The sequence below is a fragment of the Cupressus sempervirens genome, chromosome 9 (genome assembly GCF_028749045.1).
Source record: "Cupressus sempervirens isolate cs-2001-9-10 chromosome 9, ASM2874904v1, whole genome shotgun sequence".
Classification (NCBI taxonomy): Eukaryota; Viridiplantae; Streptophyta; class Pinopsida; order Cupressales; family Cupressaceae; genus Cupressus; species Cupressus sempervirens.
Window position 1 is genome coordinate 568,056,320 of NC_143126.1, and position 17,945 is coordinate 568,074,264.

Sequence of the window (17,945 nt, forward strand, 5' to 3'; positions counted from 1 at the left end):
TTTAATGATATGTTATCACTTATTAAAAAAACTTATAATGGGTTACCCAGGTAGCCTCTTTAGGGCTCTGGCCTCCATTGCAAGCCACTTCCCAACGTACAAACATATTACCTACCCTAAGCTCATGAAAAATACAACTCATAAAATCATAATTTTCACCTTAGTCCTTTACAAACAACTAAAAAGCACCTATAGATAAAACACAGTATTCACCCCAGTCCTTTACAAGCACCTAAAGGCTGATCACAATAATCACCTCAATCCTATACAAGGAACTAGAAAGCACCAAAAGATAACTGATCGAAAAATCAAAGGTTGAACTAGAAAAATCACACCATTCACCTCAGTTCTATACAATGAATTGGAAATCACTAACAAATAACTAATCAAAACTCATCATAGAAATATGTGAATACATCACAATAGTTGGGTATAAAAGATCGTGACCAAAATATACATAACATCATCATAGAACAAAACTCCCCAAGCCTTTGGTAAACATCCTAACTGGTCAATGTACTAAGTCAAACCTAAAACCCAACACCAGTAAACCACACATCACATAAAGTACATAGCAAATGCAGCTTTCCTAATTCACTAGATTTTGAAAATAGAAAAGTTTAATTTCCACTATTGGGTTTTCAAGTTTTCATTTTCCAAAAGTAATCGAAATCAATAAAGGTTTCATATGTTGTATTGATCAATAACAAATCTCAAGTTTGTACCCAAGATTAAATGTACCTTCCAAATAGATACATATATAAATTTTGTCAAAAGATAACCTTTATGGGATGCATATCTTCATTAAAGAATATACCCCTAAAATCCATTTACTGATATTTACAAGTTCCCTCGATAGATAAATGGTCATTTAATTAAACCAATATTAGATTTAAAATAAATAAATCAAATATACCTTGTTTAAATTAAAACAAAATTCAACTTCCAAATATTGTAATTAATTAAACTAAGTATGTTTTTAATAAATATTATTAATATTAAATAATAATAATTATTATTATTATCAATTTAATTATATAATAAAAAATATTAGAAATTAATAATAATATTTAATATTAATTATTTTAATTTAATATATAAAAACAAACTATATTATTAAAAAAAATAATTAATAAAAATTAATAATAATAATAAACCTAGCAAAACAAAATCACATTGGCATCTACATTTTTAGGCTTGTCGATCGTTGCAACAACTTCTTCGGCTAGTTAGGCAGCTCATGCAAGAGCAACTAAGATAGGTCATTAGGAAGAAATAAGAGTCTTGAGAAGACCTAGTAGGAATAAGGCCATCATGCATGTGAAGCACCAATGTAATGCATGATAGGCAATTAGATGTAATGTTGCATTTATTGTCAATTAGAGGCAAAAGTGCAAAAAGTTGATTTAGAGGGCTAAATAAGCATATCAGGGTAGTTGGACATGGAAATGGTATAAACATGGCCTAAATACCTTCCATTATTGATTTGGAGTCTTAAGATGAAGTTTTTCAAAGCCTAAGGTGTCAAAATGCAAAAGTTGTCAATTTTGCAAAAATTGCACATTGACAATTTTTGCACTTTTTGCAATTTTTCTTGTCAAAGTTGCAAAGTTGATTAAAAGACACTAGGAATTTACCAATGAATGGAAGTTGGTTCAATTAGTTGAGAAATGAGTATGTAAATCCCTCCAAGTCATTTTTGTACGGTTGGGAGTTTTAGAGTTGTACGGATGCATACAACAGACAAACAAATCCATAATAGTAGGAATGAAAGTTTGAGTTTTTGGATTGACATGTGAATGAATCAGTGCTTTTGCTTTGGAATCTATTTTTTTCATTGTTCATACTTGTATTTTTTTTTTCTGGTTTGAAGTTCTTAACAATCCATTGGTGTTCATAATAAATGTTTCCTTAAACTGCCTGTTTGTTGGCCAATACTGGGGCAAACTTGGCAAAATGGTGTCTACCAGCATTCCCCATGGTTGAAACTTCATGAAACCTTGAAGAATGCTAGTAGACACCTTTTATAATATGTATCAGGAAGGATGGATCTAGGAGTAGAGGGCCAAGCCATTTCCTTGGAAGCCTTAGGAGAGACATTGTTGTACTTAGCTAGAAATTAAGCCAAGGAGAGAAGATTTCTTGCAAGGGTGAAATGAATTGATTAGGATGGGTGTTGTGGAAGGATAGAGGACAAAGTGAAGTCACTTTTTCTGCAAGGAGAAGCTCTGAAGATTTCTAGGAAGCTTTTAACCACTTTTTTAAACTACTGGCAAAAACAATGTAATTAACATGTATGTCATTGTTATAAAAATACTCATTAATAATCCATGCAAATAATTTGGCACTTAGCGAGTTAAATCATTAATTACTTCTAGTGGTTAAGACAAGTGTTATGGCATTATTGTTAAACATTAAAATCAGTGAAGATAACTATCTAAATTAACTGTACACTTTCAATTTTGGATTGCCCCCAACATTTTGGATGGCTCGAAACAGGCATGCTGACAATGGAGAAACCTGTTTCTGTCGTTAAAACATGAAACCGGGCTCTCTTATCACATTTCTAGCAACCAAGCTCCATACATGATGCCTTTCATTATAGAACAACAACAAATTCACAAGAAGCTAAAACTTCAGATATATCAATATTTCTTTCCATTATACTCATGTAATGGTGTCCCTGATAGAATGAATATCTTTAGAAAATACAAATTTATATCCTATTAGTAGAGCAATAAATATGTCCTAAAGTCTTAACAATGCTAGAGCGTATTATTTAAAAAAGTGATTATATGTATGCAAGAAAATATACAAGAACAAACATAGGAGAAAGTGAAACTAAGGGTCAAAATACAAATGACCATAACTAAATTCACAATGAACTCCACCTAACTTGAATACTTAATTGCTATTAACATAACAATAAAACAAGAGCTCTTCATGAGCTGGAGTCCCTGCCTTCAGAGAAATGGAAGCATCAATGATATTGGATAGTCAGATCAAAAGTTGTTAATGCGTGTGTGTGTGTGAGAGAGAGAGCTGGAGTCCCTGCCTTTAGAGAAATGGAAGCATCAATGATATTCGATAGTCGGATCAAAACTTGTTAATGTGTGTGTGAGTGCACACACACACACACACACAAATCGTTGATGACTTATCATTGATTTAATTATAATTTTTAGTGTGTGAATATTTTTGTATATTAAACATGATTCAAATAATAGTACACATTTTATGAGACTATATTATAATTTGATATTACACAATTTCATTTCTTATACTCCTTTAATAAATTTACTCTATTAATTTTTAATAAATTATTTTTATATAATACAAAATATAGACTTAAAATGTTTAATTTATTTTTAATTTTAAAATGGTTAAAAAGTAATCTTCTTTATTTTATTTTTTAAACATCCATTACAAAATTCTATATATTTTTTTAAAAATATCATAAGCAATTAAATTGTGAGAAAACTTAAATAATTTTGATTAGGAGTAAAGATAAAATAGTTAAATCTAAGTGTTCCACCAAATATTTAGAATTTATTATTATTAGTTATAATTTATTATTATTAGTTTCTCCTTTGTCTATATTTGATTGGCTACCAATTTTTCAATTGTAAACAAATTAAAAACCCCACAAAAATGTATCAATGGTGCAAATACCTATATAATATTTGAAAGTTCATTATTAAGTTTTCGAGAGAATGAACTTGCTATTTGCTCAATAGTTATCACCATTTGAAAGCAGCATGTAGTGAAGGTTAAATTATTAGTCCCTGCCTTATTTATAATATAGGGTACTAATGTTTTTGTTTACCCCCCTACTATTTCTTTTTTTAGGAAGCTAGTATCATATTTGTAAAGTTTTTAGGCTGTTTATTTTTAAATTTATTTATTAGAAGTAAAATTATTTTTTCCGATTGGTCCCAGACTATTTTCCTGGGCATTATACAATTTTTTTTGTAAATTAAAAAATCAATGAAAAAATAACAGATTGACATGTAATTAATACTTACCAAAATCATGCAGGTTCGTCAGAATTCGTGTCTATTAAAAACAAAAATCCTTACAAATCATACGGCCATTGAGAAGACTTACACAGGGCTGACGCAGCCTTCCAGTTTTACATTTAAAACATTTTAAAAAGAAAAGTCATTGAGAAACTGCCAGATATATATTTTCATTGAAATTTTCAAAGAGGGCAATTGGAGTAGGTAGACTGCGAAATAAGCAACCCAACGCAAACCCAATTCTTTAATAGTTTGACTTAATACACTTCTAAGTTTAGTTGAACCTCCAATAAATACATAGAGTGAAGAGTGATTTGATTTTTTAAATAAAACGGTAAAATTATAAATATATGAATAGTGATAATTCTATGTACGCAAAATTTTCTTATAATTTTCATTTGTAATTTATATGCTTTCTTAAAAATAAATTATTAACCAATCAAAGTAGGCAAGCTCAACCTAATTATTGGTCCCCTAAATAAGGTGGGATTTCTAATACTGAAGTAACGGTTACCTTTAGCAGTCTTTGACATCTCAAACATTTGGCTTTATTTGAAATTTAGGGAGAGCACTGCAAATTACGCTAACTTTGGGGGAGTAAATTTTTCCATGATTTCTTTGTCATTAAATTTTAATTTTGTTTGGTTTTTCTTTTCATTTGAATTTTTGAGAAGGGTAAGTGAAACAAATGTGGCTTTTGATTGATTTAAAATAAGAATTTATTTAATAGAAAATTGATATTACAATGCTTTTATATTAATTAAATTGTACTATGTGTAAGCTTTTAGTTAGTTATTTTATGAAATTGTCTTTAATTTTGTATTAATTTAATTTTTTAATTTTATTTTATTTAGTAGAGACTAGATTTTTTAATTATAGAACATAGCTTTTTGATTCTGTGTAAAATCCAGTTAGTTAATATAAATATTTAATCTATCTTTTAATGATGAAATTTGTAAAAATGTATATCACATAATTAATATAGTTAGGTCCAACATTTATTGCATTTAATTTTTACAAAAGAATGAGGATTTACATGTCATATATTTAACACTATAGCAACTATAATTTATTTAATTTATTTTTAAATTAGATATAGTTTTAAAGAAATATAAATACATTTCAAATATTATTCTAAGAATCAATTGTTTTAATTGAAACATAATACATATAACAATAGATAATATCAATACAGTAGAAATATGACTTGCATCATTACAATCAATTTTCTTCTGCAAATGAATAGATTACTCATGTTGTTGTAGGTTAATACCGGACCTATTCTCCACCTAAAAATAGGAAACACTACAAACTTGTACCCAAAGCTAATCCGTTCACAATCATGGTACAACATTTTATCTCACACAAACATTGCAAGATAATTTCCTTTACGAACCCACACCTATGACCCCAAAAGGTAGGGACTCTAGCTCACAAAGAGCTCTTGTTACGTTTGTTTCTAGCAGTACTCTGCGAATGTCAAAACAATTATTCATGCAAATGAAAAAATATAGAAGTACTACTATTAGGAATTTTGGCCATTTTCTTCACAACATTATTTGGTAATGGTAATGAATTTGAACTCAAAGTTTTGTCTCTCACAAACTATTATACAGTGGATCCAAATGAGCCATTACTACTAGAAGCATTTTTAGGCAATTGCACCTATTGAGTCAATTCAACAAGAGTTGGGAAAAATTCATCAATTTTAAAATTAGTCACAAAAGTAATTTTGAAGCTTGGTTATGTATACAAGTTGTTCTACAGTATCAAACATTGAATGTTTTATATGTAAATAGAGAGATGCATTTTCTTTTGCTATATTTGTGGGCAAACATATATTGTAAATGTTTTTTAATAGCAATTTTTTCAATCCAGTAATTGCATTCATAGATGATTGAGTGTGTTTTTTGAGCCAAAATGGAATTTTTGGTTTCCAATGAATTAGTTCATTGTTGTGATTTCTATATTTATTTGTGCAAGATTTTAAAAAAAAAACATTTACACCAATTTTTGATATGATAAAGGAAGATTGCTTAACAAGTAGCTCTATGTTAAACAGTTCAACAACAAAACCCTTACCATCCCAAAGACCATAATTTGAATCGCAATTAGCAAGGAATCCAAAAGCTATTTGAAAGAGGGGCCAATGGCTTGTGATATATATATTTTCTTTAATGAAAAAAATCAAGTAGTTATCCTTGTATATTGTGCAAAGATTTGTAACATTGGGGTCTCTAACTGATAAGCTAATTTGTTTTAAATTCAGACCTACACATCTCATAGTATATTTCATTTTTTTAGAGAGAATGTGCTCATAATTATTATTTTTTGTAGTACGGGCCAAAATTTTGTATATCCCTAATACCCATATATATAGAGAAATGTAGAAGCACTTAGCTTAGCTTTAGACAAAAAAATCCCTAGACACAATGCAACATGAGTATTTTCCTCTCTGAAGTTCAATAAAAGTCATATTGGACCACCAAAATCTTACTTCGCAAACAACAAAAATCTTATTTCTCAGACAATTAAAAAGCATAGGAATTTTATTTTATTTTTAAATTGATTTTAGATAGCTTGATTGACTACCATGACATAAAGGAAAGAATAGAATGTAGAAGCACATACCAATAAACCCTATGCACCCTTACTTGTTTTTTTGTTATCCTTGCCTTACAATACCAACGTTACGAAAAATGTCTTTGAAGCCTTGGCCGGACAATGTCACAATCATTTTTTATCGATGTTGCTATGTTTTTGTGGTATCAAAGCATTTTGGTGGTCTTTATGTATTACATATACAGATATGAACAAGTATCTATGGTAAATGAGGATGCTCTAGAAACTTCGCTGCATAAAATAGTTATTATTATTTTAGAAGCGCCGCCTTTCAATTTCTTGATTTTTCTGCTTATGAAAATACACATAAACCTTCAGAAAATTACTCACCAACCAATTAAAAATTAAAATTTCTATTTCATAATTATTTTTTAAAATCGGACCTTACATACTTTCTAATATGACATTGATTTTTAGGGGCAAAAATTAGTCTATGAGGAACATTAGTTCCCTACCTTAAATAAGGTAGGGACTAATAACCTTCTGAAGTGGCCTATTTAGAGCCAACAATTCATAGCTAAATATAAATTACAAAAGATATAGATTGCTCTCAAAGTTATGAATTTGTAAAATTGATTCAATTTAATGTAGAATAAAGATATAAATTTTGGATTTCTAAATATCTATATAAAGTATTAAAACATACAATGATATTTATAGACAAGAAAATGCACAATATATATTCAAATTGTTAAGAATTCAAAGATATTAACAATTTAATTTGAAATAGTTAAATTATGCTATTATTAAATTACAAGATGCAAATATTATTATCAAATTAGAAGAAATATTTATTATTAATAAATTTGTAATATTTAATGGATAATTCTTTATTAGTAGTAGTGCTTGAAGTAATTAGCCAATTGTGTTTTATGTTATTTTTAAATTTGATATATTCTAGTTATTTATATGATTGGAATTCAATAAATTTAAATTTTTGAAAATTCAATATTAGTTCAAGATTTTATATGTTTACTCTTAGACGGTATTGAAGACAAAGAACCTAAATCTTCTAATGAGATTAGTCCTACATTGGAATGGATCACACGTTTGGGAAAGCATCTATTTGAGATACTATGGTCTAGTTGACAAAAAGGCTAATTGCTTTTTCAATTACTCTAAGTTAAGATTTAATTTATCATTTTCATGTCATCCTCACACAGATAGTTTTGCTTTCAATTAATTTTATATAAATATTTGTGACTACTTAAAAACAAAAAATTAGAACCCTATTAGATAGGATTATAAATAGAGAAGTAAGAAAGCTTTTAACAAGAAAAAAAAAAAAAAAAATTTGAATTTTATTAAAAAAAAATTCATGTAATACAAATTGAAGTGATCCATAACTTTGGATGATGAAAAAATAAAAATAATAGTAAAAAAGTACAAATACACAATTTAGATGTACTTCAATTAAAATATAAATTTAACAAGGGCTCTGGTGAAGCCTGAGTCCCTGCCTTCTTCTGTTTCATTGGAAGTCTATAAAGTTTATAGTTGAAGTATGCTTCTGTTTCATTGGATTTAGTATATCATCAGCCAGCAAAAACAATTTCTGAGCTCACTTCCATGTACATTAACACAATCCACATCTAGTTTTTCTTTTCTTTATTAGTCAGGCAGAAACCATATTGAGTTTTTAACTTTCCTGTTTGTTGGTAAACAGATTTGTCACAATAGAATTGGCCCAACGGAGTGTGTGGCAAACCGTTCACAACAGTTGGATAGGCCCTTGATATGCGGCCTTCCTCTGCGTTTAAAGGGGCAGCTCCCTTGTATGATATAATTTTGAAGCTTTTCAAATAGATATAAAATTAAAATTGAAAGGGGAGAAAGCTCATGACGAAGAATGCACCACACGACTTCAAAGCTTTCTCAAACTACTAACTTAAAATTGCTAATAACAATGATCAAGATCTACGCTTGAAAAACTATTACTAGCAGAACGTTGATCCACAGATTCATAAACATCTACACCATACCATGAGAATGCTCACTACAAAGAGAATCAACATTTGAAACAATTTAGATTCGAAAAGAGGGAACTCAAACTGCACATTCCATTATTTTCTTGCACCAAGAAAGCAATAGAGATTTTTCAATTCAGAAATAAAAAGTGTACATACTTTCCAAATTTTATCCCTGGATCAAAATTTCAGCATGGTGTTCCCTTCTTCTAAAGCCCAAAAAGTCCCCCCCTTTTTACAAAGCCAATAGGTGTTCTTATATAGACATAGAGGTTAATAACTACCTCTTCGTGGTTAATAACCACCTCTAAAATACGCAATTTTGGAAGGTTAATTAACCTCAAGAAAATTAACCTCACATAACAATGACCATTGATTGAAATGTATAGCTCAGAACATGTCTTCAGATGGTCGAATCACTGACTTGTTGTGTTACTTGTTAAGACTCTTCTTCATGATCATCGCCTCCATCTTTGATTGATCTGCAAAATAGAGTGTTTGCAGCAAAAGGACATTGGTTCTGGGAACAACCTTTTGTTGCTCAAAATTGTGCTCGGACTGCCATCTAATCATGTTGTGGGCGAGGGGGGCCAGCCATCTTAATATAGTCTCCAAAGCCTCCTTCCAATCTTCTGCCAGATGCACATCATATATTGTGGTTGTCAAATTCTTTGCATAAGACTTGAGTCTTGATCTCAATGCCATTTTCACACTCATTGGTAACATTTGATACAGGTCATCTCTTGCATCATGGCCAACCAAGTGTGGAAACTGCACCAACTTCTCCACTAGGATGATCACATTTGCATAGTGCAAAGCCAGAGCAGCTCCACTGAGAGTCGATGCTGGTGCATGAACCAATTTGAATTTGGAACCAAATTGCAAACTTCTATGTTGTTGTTGCTTGTTGTTAATGGGACCCGAATGCACTAGAGGTGAAAGGGCACCATTGTTCCGAGGACCAGGATAAATAGGACCAGAATGGAGCTGTGATTATAATGGCCCGCTAGGAGGCAGAATGTGAGAATCACGGGACAAACCATTCACTGGTCTTGAGGCTATAATGGAGGAGTCTTGATTTCTATACTCAACCCTATTCTCGACATGCGATTTCGGATGCTTTGTCAAAAAACTGCCATTCAAACTCAAGCATTCTTTGAACAACCTGCCAGGGCTAGAGCTCCAATTTGATGTACAATGACATAACTTGGACGTCTGCCACATCCAGAGATTGAACTAGCTTCCACATGAAAGGGAAAACTGATGTGCAAGTCTCTATCAGAGAATACTTCTAAATCAACTTCTTCCAGTAGTGACATCCACCCAACCTCCAAATCTTTCTAAGCAAGCAGAGCGGGATGACAACATAACACTCCCTCCAAATCTTGGCCTAGTGCTTCTATTTGATAGCTGAGCGAATTAGCCACACCAAGGTCTAGTCGGATGCTATAACTCTCAACAATTGAAATGGCTCCACCAGAGTCCCCGCACTGTCATCTACCCCATTTTAACATCACTCACTTCCTCATCTTCGTGCAAGATCAAACCCATCAACTACCAAGGGAAATGATATTAACAATTCGCATTATAATATCTCATTTGCTGAAGGTCGTGCGGCCCGACTTGGGAGGAGGGTGGAATGCATTCAAAACTTTAGCATCGTATCACTGCTTGCTCATCATGATAACCGCATGTTCAGACTAATTCTAATAAAGCTGAATCATGAGTTGACAATGCGTTGAATGGGGTGGCGCACTGTTATTGCGTCTTTAAAAATATTTGTAGCCTGGATCTCATGGCACATTGTTAATTCAAATTAAGACATCTCGCACTGCACATGTAAGCAAAATGTTCACCATTGTAACCGAGTCAGCCGCTACATCTTTCCATCACATTTGATAAAAAGAGAGCCAAGGCCTCTTTGGCATGTTCATTTTCTCTAAACATTCACTGCTTGGTGGACCAAGATCTTCTCTGAGAGTTTGCAATTTGTTAATTAATTCGTCTGAACACTAATTGAAAAGTCAGATCCATCTGCATATTGATGGAGAGCTTGCAGATTCGAATCAGCAGACAACTTGGTGAAATGCCCACTTGGCTCCATTCTTTGAAATCTCGTCCTCTGCAACTCCTTGGGTGTAAAGAAGCTTTTCTTCATCTTCTATTTGGCTACTGCATTATTAACAATGTTGCATGTATCACCTTACCAGGTTAATAACTACCTTATAGAGGTTAATGAAAACGTATTCTTGGTAGCTCTCATTAACCTTTTAAGAGGTTAGGTTAGGAAAAACGTGTTTTCGAATGCTATCATTAACCTATAGGAGAGGTTAAGAAAAATGTACTTTTAGTGGTTAACATTAACCTTTCACTTGGAGGTTAAGAAAAACGTATTTTTGGTGGCTAACATTAACCTTTTATTTGGAGGTTAAGAAAAACACGTTTTTGATGGTTAACATTAACCTTTTAAGAAGTTAAAGGTTAAGAAATACGTGTTTAGGCAGAAATCATTAACCTTTTATATCTGGAGGCTCAGAAGTTGGATTTTAAAAATTTCAAATGCTGCGCGGAGCTGGGAACGAGCCGGAGACATGGAGGCTTAAAGACTCACAAATTTCACAGATAGAATGATCCATTTAAGGCTTAAAACTAGGCAAGTTTTAAAAATTAACAACGGCTTATAAAATTGAAAGAATTTTATAACCGGGCAACACTGTTGAGTGATAAGAAGCTGAAACCATATTGAGATTTTCACTTGTTTGTTGGTTGACAAGAAGTGTTGTGCTTCAGGTAGGGATTCAATTAACAGTCTCTTTAAGCATACGGTAATGTTAAATAGGCATTTGAGAGAAAATAAAGTTTAAAAACTGAAATAGCATAAAGACTGTCAGTTTGTCTTTGATAACCTTTATTTTTATCCAATATATAATCTAATTTGATATTCTCAAAGAGGACAAATGTAAGCTGAAAATGATTTATCATGCTTCCTTGTCAACACTATACCAATTTATTTTAATAGTTGTGCAAGAACTATTCAACTCTTACTATTACCATATTAAAAAAACATTGTCTCATTCAATCTACTCCATAGACTAAAGGTCCTTTATTATCCCGTTTAGAAGATAAGTCACTAATTAATACGTCAAAAAAGCCATAGGTTTAAATGAACCAGATAAAAAAAATTGAAATACGTTTGAATGAAAAGATTCCATGCAAGGTTCTATGTTAGCATCTGTATAATTACTAAAAGAGTAAATATTCTATAAATTTACTATACAGAAAATCTTAAACTACTTTAGAGTGATACAAAATATAGTTCTTTGCTGTTCGGTTTTCATGATAAAAAAGGAAGCTATGTTCAGGAGAACTGTTGATGTATTGCTTTTCTACTGCGTAATGTGATTTCATCATTAGCTAGATGATTGATAAGTTGGTTTTAATATTCATATTTACTACTGCAATTGTTCCTGATTCAAAACAAAACCTTCTACGGCAGGGAATATCAAGATACCTACCTTGCATATCTTGCAAAATCCACTACAAGAATTGAAAGTTTACTTCCATTCCAACCTAAATTACTAGAGACCTAGAATGATGTGAAGAAATAAAACTGAATCATAGCCCTTTCGGTTTGAACTTACCAAGAGTGTACGAACTGATAATGCTAATTAGAATGCAAACTTTTCAGCATTGGATGCTTCACATTATTCAAACCAAATATTATATACAAATAGAATTTTGTCATCGATATCTCATAAAGACTGACTTTGAATAGCACATCGATATTGCCTTAGCCGCTAAAATTCAGATGCTCCGGTTTTAAAGAAAGATGTCCGGTAGAGAGGGGTTTATATAAGCCCTTAATTAAGAATTTTAGGGGAAAGGATGAGACAGGGACTAGGGTGTTTTCAGACACTAGACTTCATGCTATTTGTGTTAACCATGGTATCTATGCTAATGAAATGCATGGCATAAAGCAAGCATATTTCCAATCTCGTTCCAATTCTGCAGATTTCCCTGTCGCATCACTAAGCCATTCGCTCAGGGAAATGATATGATAAATTGAAATTACCGGGATTGGATCTAAGTCCATTACCTAAAAATAGCTTGGACTAAAAGTAAAGCTTATCAACGGAATCATTTCGCTGTATCTACTATTTAACACATCCGGCAAAAAGAGAAATTTTTATTTTCAGTATAAATTTTCGAAAACTGAATACAAGAAACAGAAAGATTTTTGAAAACTTTGAAAAGCCATTGAAAAATGTCTTAGTACATTACTATAAAAAGAGATAATGGGTTATTGAAAACTGAAACTGCCCCTTAACTAATCAAAACACTTGACAATCTCTTACCGTTGTTCTGTCTTCTGAGAACTCGCGTAGAGTTTGAATGCCGAGGGAAAACACAGTTTTAGCTATTTAAAAAGCAAAAAAAAAGTTTCACAAAACCCAAATGTGTGCAGAAAAGTTAAACCGCCATGTTTACTATCAAATTCAGCCAACGAAATAATATATGCTATATATCCTACAGTCGGTGACCTTTCCAATATACGGAACAATTAATTGATGTTTCAGGTTTTCTGACATACAGTAAATGCATTTCTACCCTTTGCTAATGGCGCTAATGAATGCCTCTTCATGCCTGCCGACATAATTTATTTCAATTTTAAAACTCGAAAATGCCTGAAACCCCACTAATTTTTGTTTCATCCAATCACAAATTAGGAATAACCATATTATATTTGTTTTTTTAAATATTGTGTCTCGGAACTTAATAATATGACATTGTGCAAGCCAAAAAAATAAAATAAAAATATGAAAAAGGTTCATCGAAAACATTAGATCCCTGCTTTTTTAAGACAGGGACTAATAAATTAAATTTTAGAATTTGACATATTCTTATCAATTCAATATTATATAATATTATAAAATCTCAAAGAGGTAAATCATATGCAAGGAGCTAGAACCTTCCTGTATAATTTTTATATTGTGAAAGTGACAATAGAAATTAAATAGTTTTCCGATCTATTTTATTTTCGCCCAAAATTCTGAAACGCCAAATAAGAAAATCAGAAAAATGATTGAAAATTTAATATTTAAATAAAAACACCGAAAGATTTAACATTTATTGAGATGCCCAAATTAATGCACCGAGCATCCAGTTCCCTGCCTATATAGTTCCCTGCCTATATATAGGCAGGGACTAATAATAAAATAACCTTCTGAAGTGGCCTATTTAGAGACTACAATTCATAGCTAATCACTTGCCCTGTGCATGGCACTTCTCTAGTCACAAAACATAATAGTTTTGAATTAATAATTCTATCCTCACTCCATGCCCCGGAAGCGAAATCACTCCATGCTCCGGACGCTATATTCCGCTTGGGGATTTCCCATACTTGGTATTCAGAAGAGAGTTTCTTAAAGAAAAGTTCATCATCATACCATTACAGTACCCTTGGACGGGAAATAGAAGATAAAACATATCACAATAATGAGGACTCTAATGTCCCTTCTACCAGTTCAGCAATCTGCGGATCCTGACATTGTTACCACAGGCATGGAAATATTCCACTGAATCCAAAGCCAAATTTTCATCCGGTGTTATCAACTGGGTTCCCACGAAGATTTTGCGTGTAAGATTCAGGGATAAGCATTAATATAAACAGACCATTTCCTACTTTGGATTAAATAAACAGGACTGCTAGATCTTTCATTAAGTAAGATGAAACCTAAACAATTTCAAAATGAAGAATAGAAACAGCAACTAACCATTGGTCCTTGATGTTGATGAGTGAAAAGTAAAACGAGGGCTGTAATTTAAATCCCATGTCTGGGAACCTGTAACTCCATTAAAAGCTCTGATTTTGAGGGCCTTGATGCAACGCCATATTGAATTCCACCATATTATGAGTGAAAGTGTTGCACCAAATCCCAAACCCCACCCCAGTCCCAGAGCTTCCACTGAGACATGCTCGTCTATTCTGCTCCATAGTGTTCTCTTTGCATATGGTGGTGGAGGAGGAGGAACAACTGTAATCTTTTTGCACTTGGGAAAAGGGTAGCCACACAAACAGGGTGGGTTTCCCCGGTAGAATATTGTATCAAAAGTTGCAAACTGTGGTCCTCCTGGTATTTGCCCACAAAGACTATTGAAAGAGACATTAAAATAGCTCAAAAGGTACAATTTAGACAGTTCCTGAGGTATCTGCCCAGTCAGATAATTGTGGGATAAGTCCAACTGCTCCAATGTTGATATTTCCCCCAGAGATGGGGGTATCCCACCTTTCAGATGATTTCCACTCAAGCTTAACAATCTCATCTGAGATAGATTCCCAATGCCCGATGGTATTTCCCCACTTAAGTTGTTGTTTGACAGATCAAGTATGGTGTTTGTTGCCAGAACATATTCCAGGGAATACACATTTCCTTTCATTGCTACGCTTGGTAGATCCTCATAGAGTGTGGTGCCATTCACTTGTGAAATTTCAGGGTTTTTAAACCCTCGCAGATCCTCCAGAGCAGAAGGAATTTTTCCATAAAATTTGTTATTGGACAAGTCCAACACCTGCAATCTGCTGAGATTGTTGATCCATGGAGGAATATTTCCCTTGATCTCATTTGAACCAAGACTTATAACTCTCAACTGAAGACAATTTGCGAGCAATCGCGAAGGATACTCACCTGTCAATCTGTTGTTGCTGAAATCAAGAAGCTTAAGCCGTCTACAGTTGGCCAAGGATGCAGGCAGGGTCCCAGAAAAGTTGTTAGAATGAAAAGACAGCACTTCCATAGATGAAGGAAATTCAATTTCTAAATCTCCATGGAATGCATTATTGGAAAGTTTTAGCCTCTTTAGGGCTGTGCAGTTAGCCAATGTTGCCGGAACTGTTCCCGAAAAATGGTTTTTGGATAGTATCAGATCAGTTAGATGATTGCATTTTCCTACAGACGGGGGAATTTTTCCCCTTAGCTCATTATCAGATAAATCCAATAACTGCAGTGAAATGAGACCACCAATGCTTTGAGGAATACGACCAGAAAGTTTATTGCTGTAGAGGGCGAGCTGATTAAGGTTCTTGAGCTGACTAATGCTTTGAGGTATAGGTCCAGTTAGATTGTTTTTGTATATATGCAGAGTTTTCAATGATTTCATCTGTCCCACGCCCTGTGGAATTTCCCCATTAAAATTGTTTGTATCAAGATACAATTGTTCAAGATTGGTTAAGTTGGATATTCTTTTGGGTAGGGCGCCTGTTAATTTATTTGTACCCAGACTCAAATAGACGAGCTTGTTCAGATTCCCCACCTCCTCTGGAACGGCTCCAGTGAACTCATTTGGACCCAGATTCAAATGGACGAGCTTGTTCAGATTTCCTACCTCCACTGGAACGGCTCCAGTGAACTCATTGACACCAAGATCTAAATGAGTTAATTGAGTCAAATTCAAGACAGCCTCTGGAAATTGGCCCTCAAAATGATTTTGAGCTATAGAAAGGGTTATTAGGGGAAGCTTGGAGAAACTCATGGGCAGTGGTCCCTTGATCCTGTTTCTTAAAATGTCAATCCATTGAAGATTACTACAGTTTCCTAATTCTTGTGGAATACGGCCAGTGAGATTTCTGGTGCTATATAATGATATTTGGTAAAGCTGTTTCAAATTTCCTAGTTCAGGTGGTATGGAGCCGGATAACACGTTATCGGATAGAAACAATACTTTAAGGGAAGAACAATTAGCTAGGGATGCTGGGATCTGTGACCTTAACTTGTTAGACTGTAGATAAAGACTCTGTAACTTGTCCAGCCTACCCAACTCAGAGGGAATGCCTCCGGTCAAGCCATTGTGAGAAAATGCAATGAAGTACAACTCAGAACAATTACTGAGAGAAGGAGGGATATTACCAGTGAGTGAATTGCCTTCAAAGTAGAGATATGCCAGACTTTTCATCGAACCCAAAACAGGGGGAATTGAACCCGTGAGATTGTTGTAGCCAATGCTCAATTCAAGGAGAGAGGTGCAATTGCGCAGAGAAATTGGAATGCTTCCACTCAGATAATTGTTCTCCAAGAAGAGACTCTCCAACATACCCAGGCGGCCAAACCCTGGCGGTATTGTACCCTTCAAATTGTTTTCCCCTAATGAAATCAATTGAAGATGTGTGCAATTGCTCAGAGACATTGGAATGCTTCCAGTCAGATGGTTAGAGGATAAAATGAGACGCTCTAACTTGCTCAAACTACCATATTCTGCAGGTATGCTCCCAGTCAAGTTGTTTACAGAAAGTCTGATCCGCCGAAGATGCGAGCAATTCGAGAGAGATTTAGGGATGAACCCTTCCAGTCCATTAAAACTAAGATCTACAATGCTTAAGGCTTTCAATTGGCCAAGCTCAGTTGGAATATTTCCGGTGAAAGAGTTATTGGTGAGATTCAAAATCTTCAGTGAGGAGATGGCTGCTATGGCGGGAAAAATAGTACCTTCCAATTTCATGTGAGGAAGAATTACGCCCACAACTTTTTTGGAACCCTTTCTGCACAAAACACCATTCCAGGAGCACACGTTTGCTGCATTAGAGGAAACCCAACTGGAGAGTGATTTCATGGGATCAGCTGTAATGCCCTTTTTGAAAGCAAGTAGATTCTCCAGATCCCTCTTATCCAAACCATCATTCTCTGGCAGGATACGGCCTTTCACTACTGAAAACGTTTCATCCACTCCATGGTAGACACGAGAAAAAGAATAGGAGCTGTTTTCATTTAGTCTTGCATTGACAGGGGTTACAGTGAATATCACAGCGAAGCCCAACCACAGCATTTGAGCCAAGGTGCCCTCCCACATTTTCCCGCCCCACATCTCTGAAAAACGCATCCCAAACTAATTATCCAGGGCAGTGGCCGCCTTCACACAGTCTCGAATCCGCTGAGTGTTTTTATTGACACAGAAAGGATGGAGATTAGTGAAATTCTATTTTCGACATTTTCAAATCTAAGTTTTCTAAGGAGAGTAGTCGTATCTGGCCATGTCTAAGGAGAGTAGTCGTATCTGACAATTTTTAAATAATTTTTAATTTAAGATTAAGTTTTAAAATGATTTTTAATTTAAGTTTTAAAAACAGGAAAATATCAATTTGATGCTGGCATAGACATTGGCCTCCTATTTTTAAAAGGACTAGAACTATTGACTTATTGACCAACTATTGTGTGATTGAATATTGACTTATATTATATCACTGGCTTGACTGAGTATAGTGCCTCTCAAGAAACTCCGTAGTTAAGCGCACTCAGGCTAGAGTAGTATTGGGATGGGTGACCTCCCGGGAAGTCTCAGTGCTTCA

At 33.6% G+C, this 17,945-nt stretch overlaps 1 protein-coding gene across 2 annotated transcripts; it reads right to left on the minus strand.

Moving 5' to 3' along the window:
• Positions 1 to 13,679: 13,679 nt before the first annotated feature.
• LOC149539936 (uncharacterized) lies at positions 13,680 to 17,607 on the minus strand. Of its 2 annotated transcripts, XM_089801156.1 has the most exons (2): positions 14,383 to 17,607; positions 13,680 to 14,221 (listed from the first exon to the last, which is right to left on the minus strand). In XM_089801156.1, the coding sequence occupies exons 1-2, from the start codon at positions 17,477 to 17,479 to the stop codon at positions 14,205 to 14,207; spliced, it is 3,114 nt and encodes a 1,037-aa protein (XP_089657282.1). In that variant the 5' UTR covers positions 17,480 to 17,607; the 3' UTR covers positions 13,680 to 14,204. The 2 variants fall into 2 exon arrangements, with proteins under 2 accessions (XP_089657282.1, XP_089657283.1); XM_089801157.1 differs by lacking the exon at positions 13,680 to 14,221 and having other exon boundaries at positions 14,292 to 17,575.
• Between the last annotated feature and the right edge of the window lie 338 nt (positions 17,608 to 17,945).

What these genes read in the sequence shown, in the direction of transcription:
- LOC149539936 (XM_089801156.1), bottom strand. Translation starts at nt 17,479, where the DNA reads ATGCGTTTTTCAGAGATGTGGGGCGGGAAAATGTGGGAGGGCACCTTG.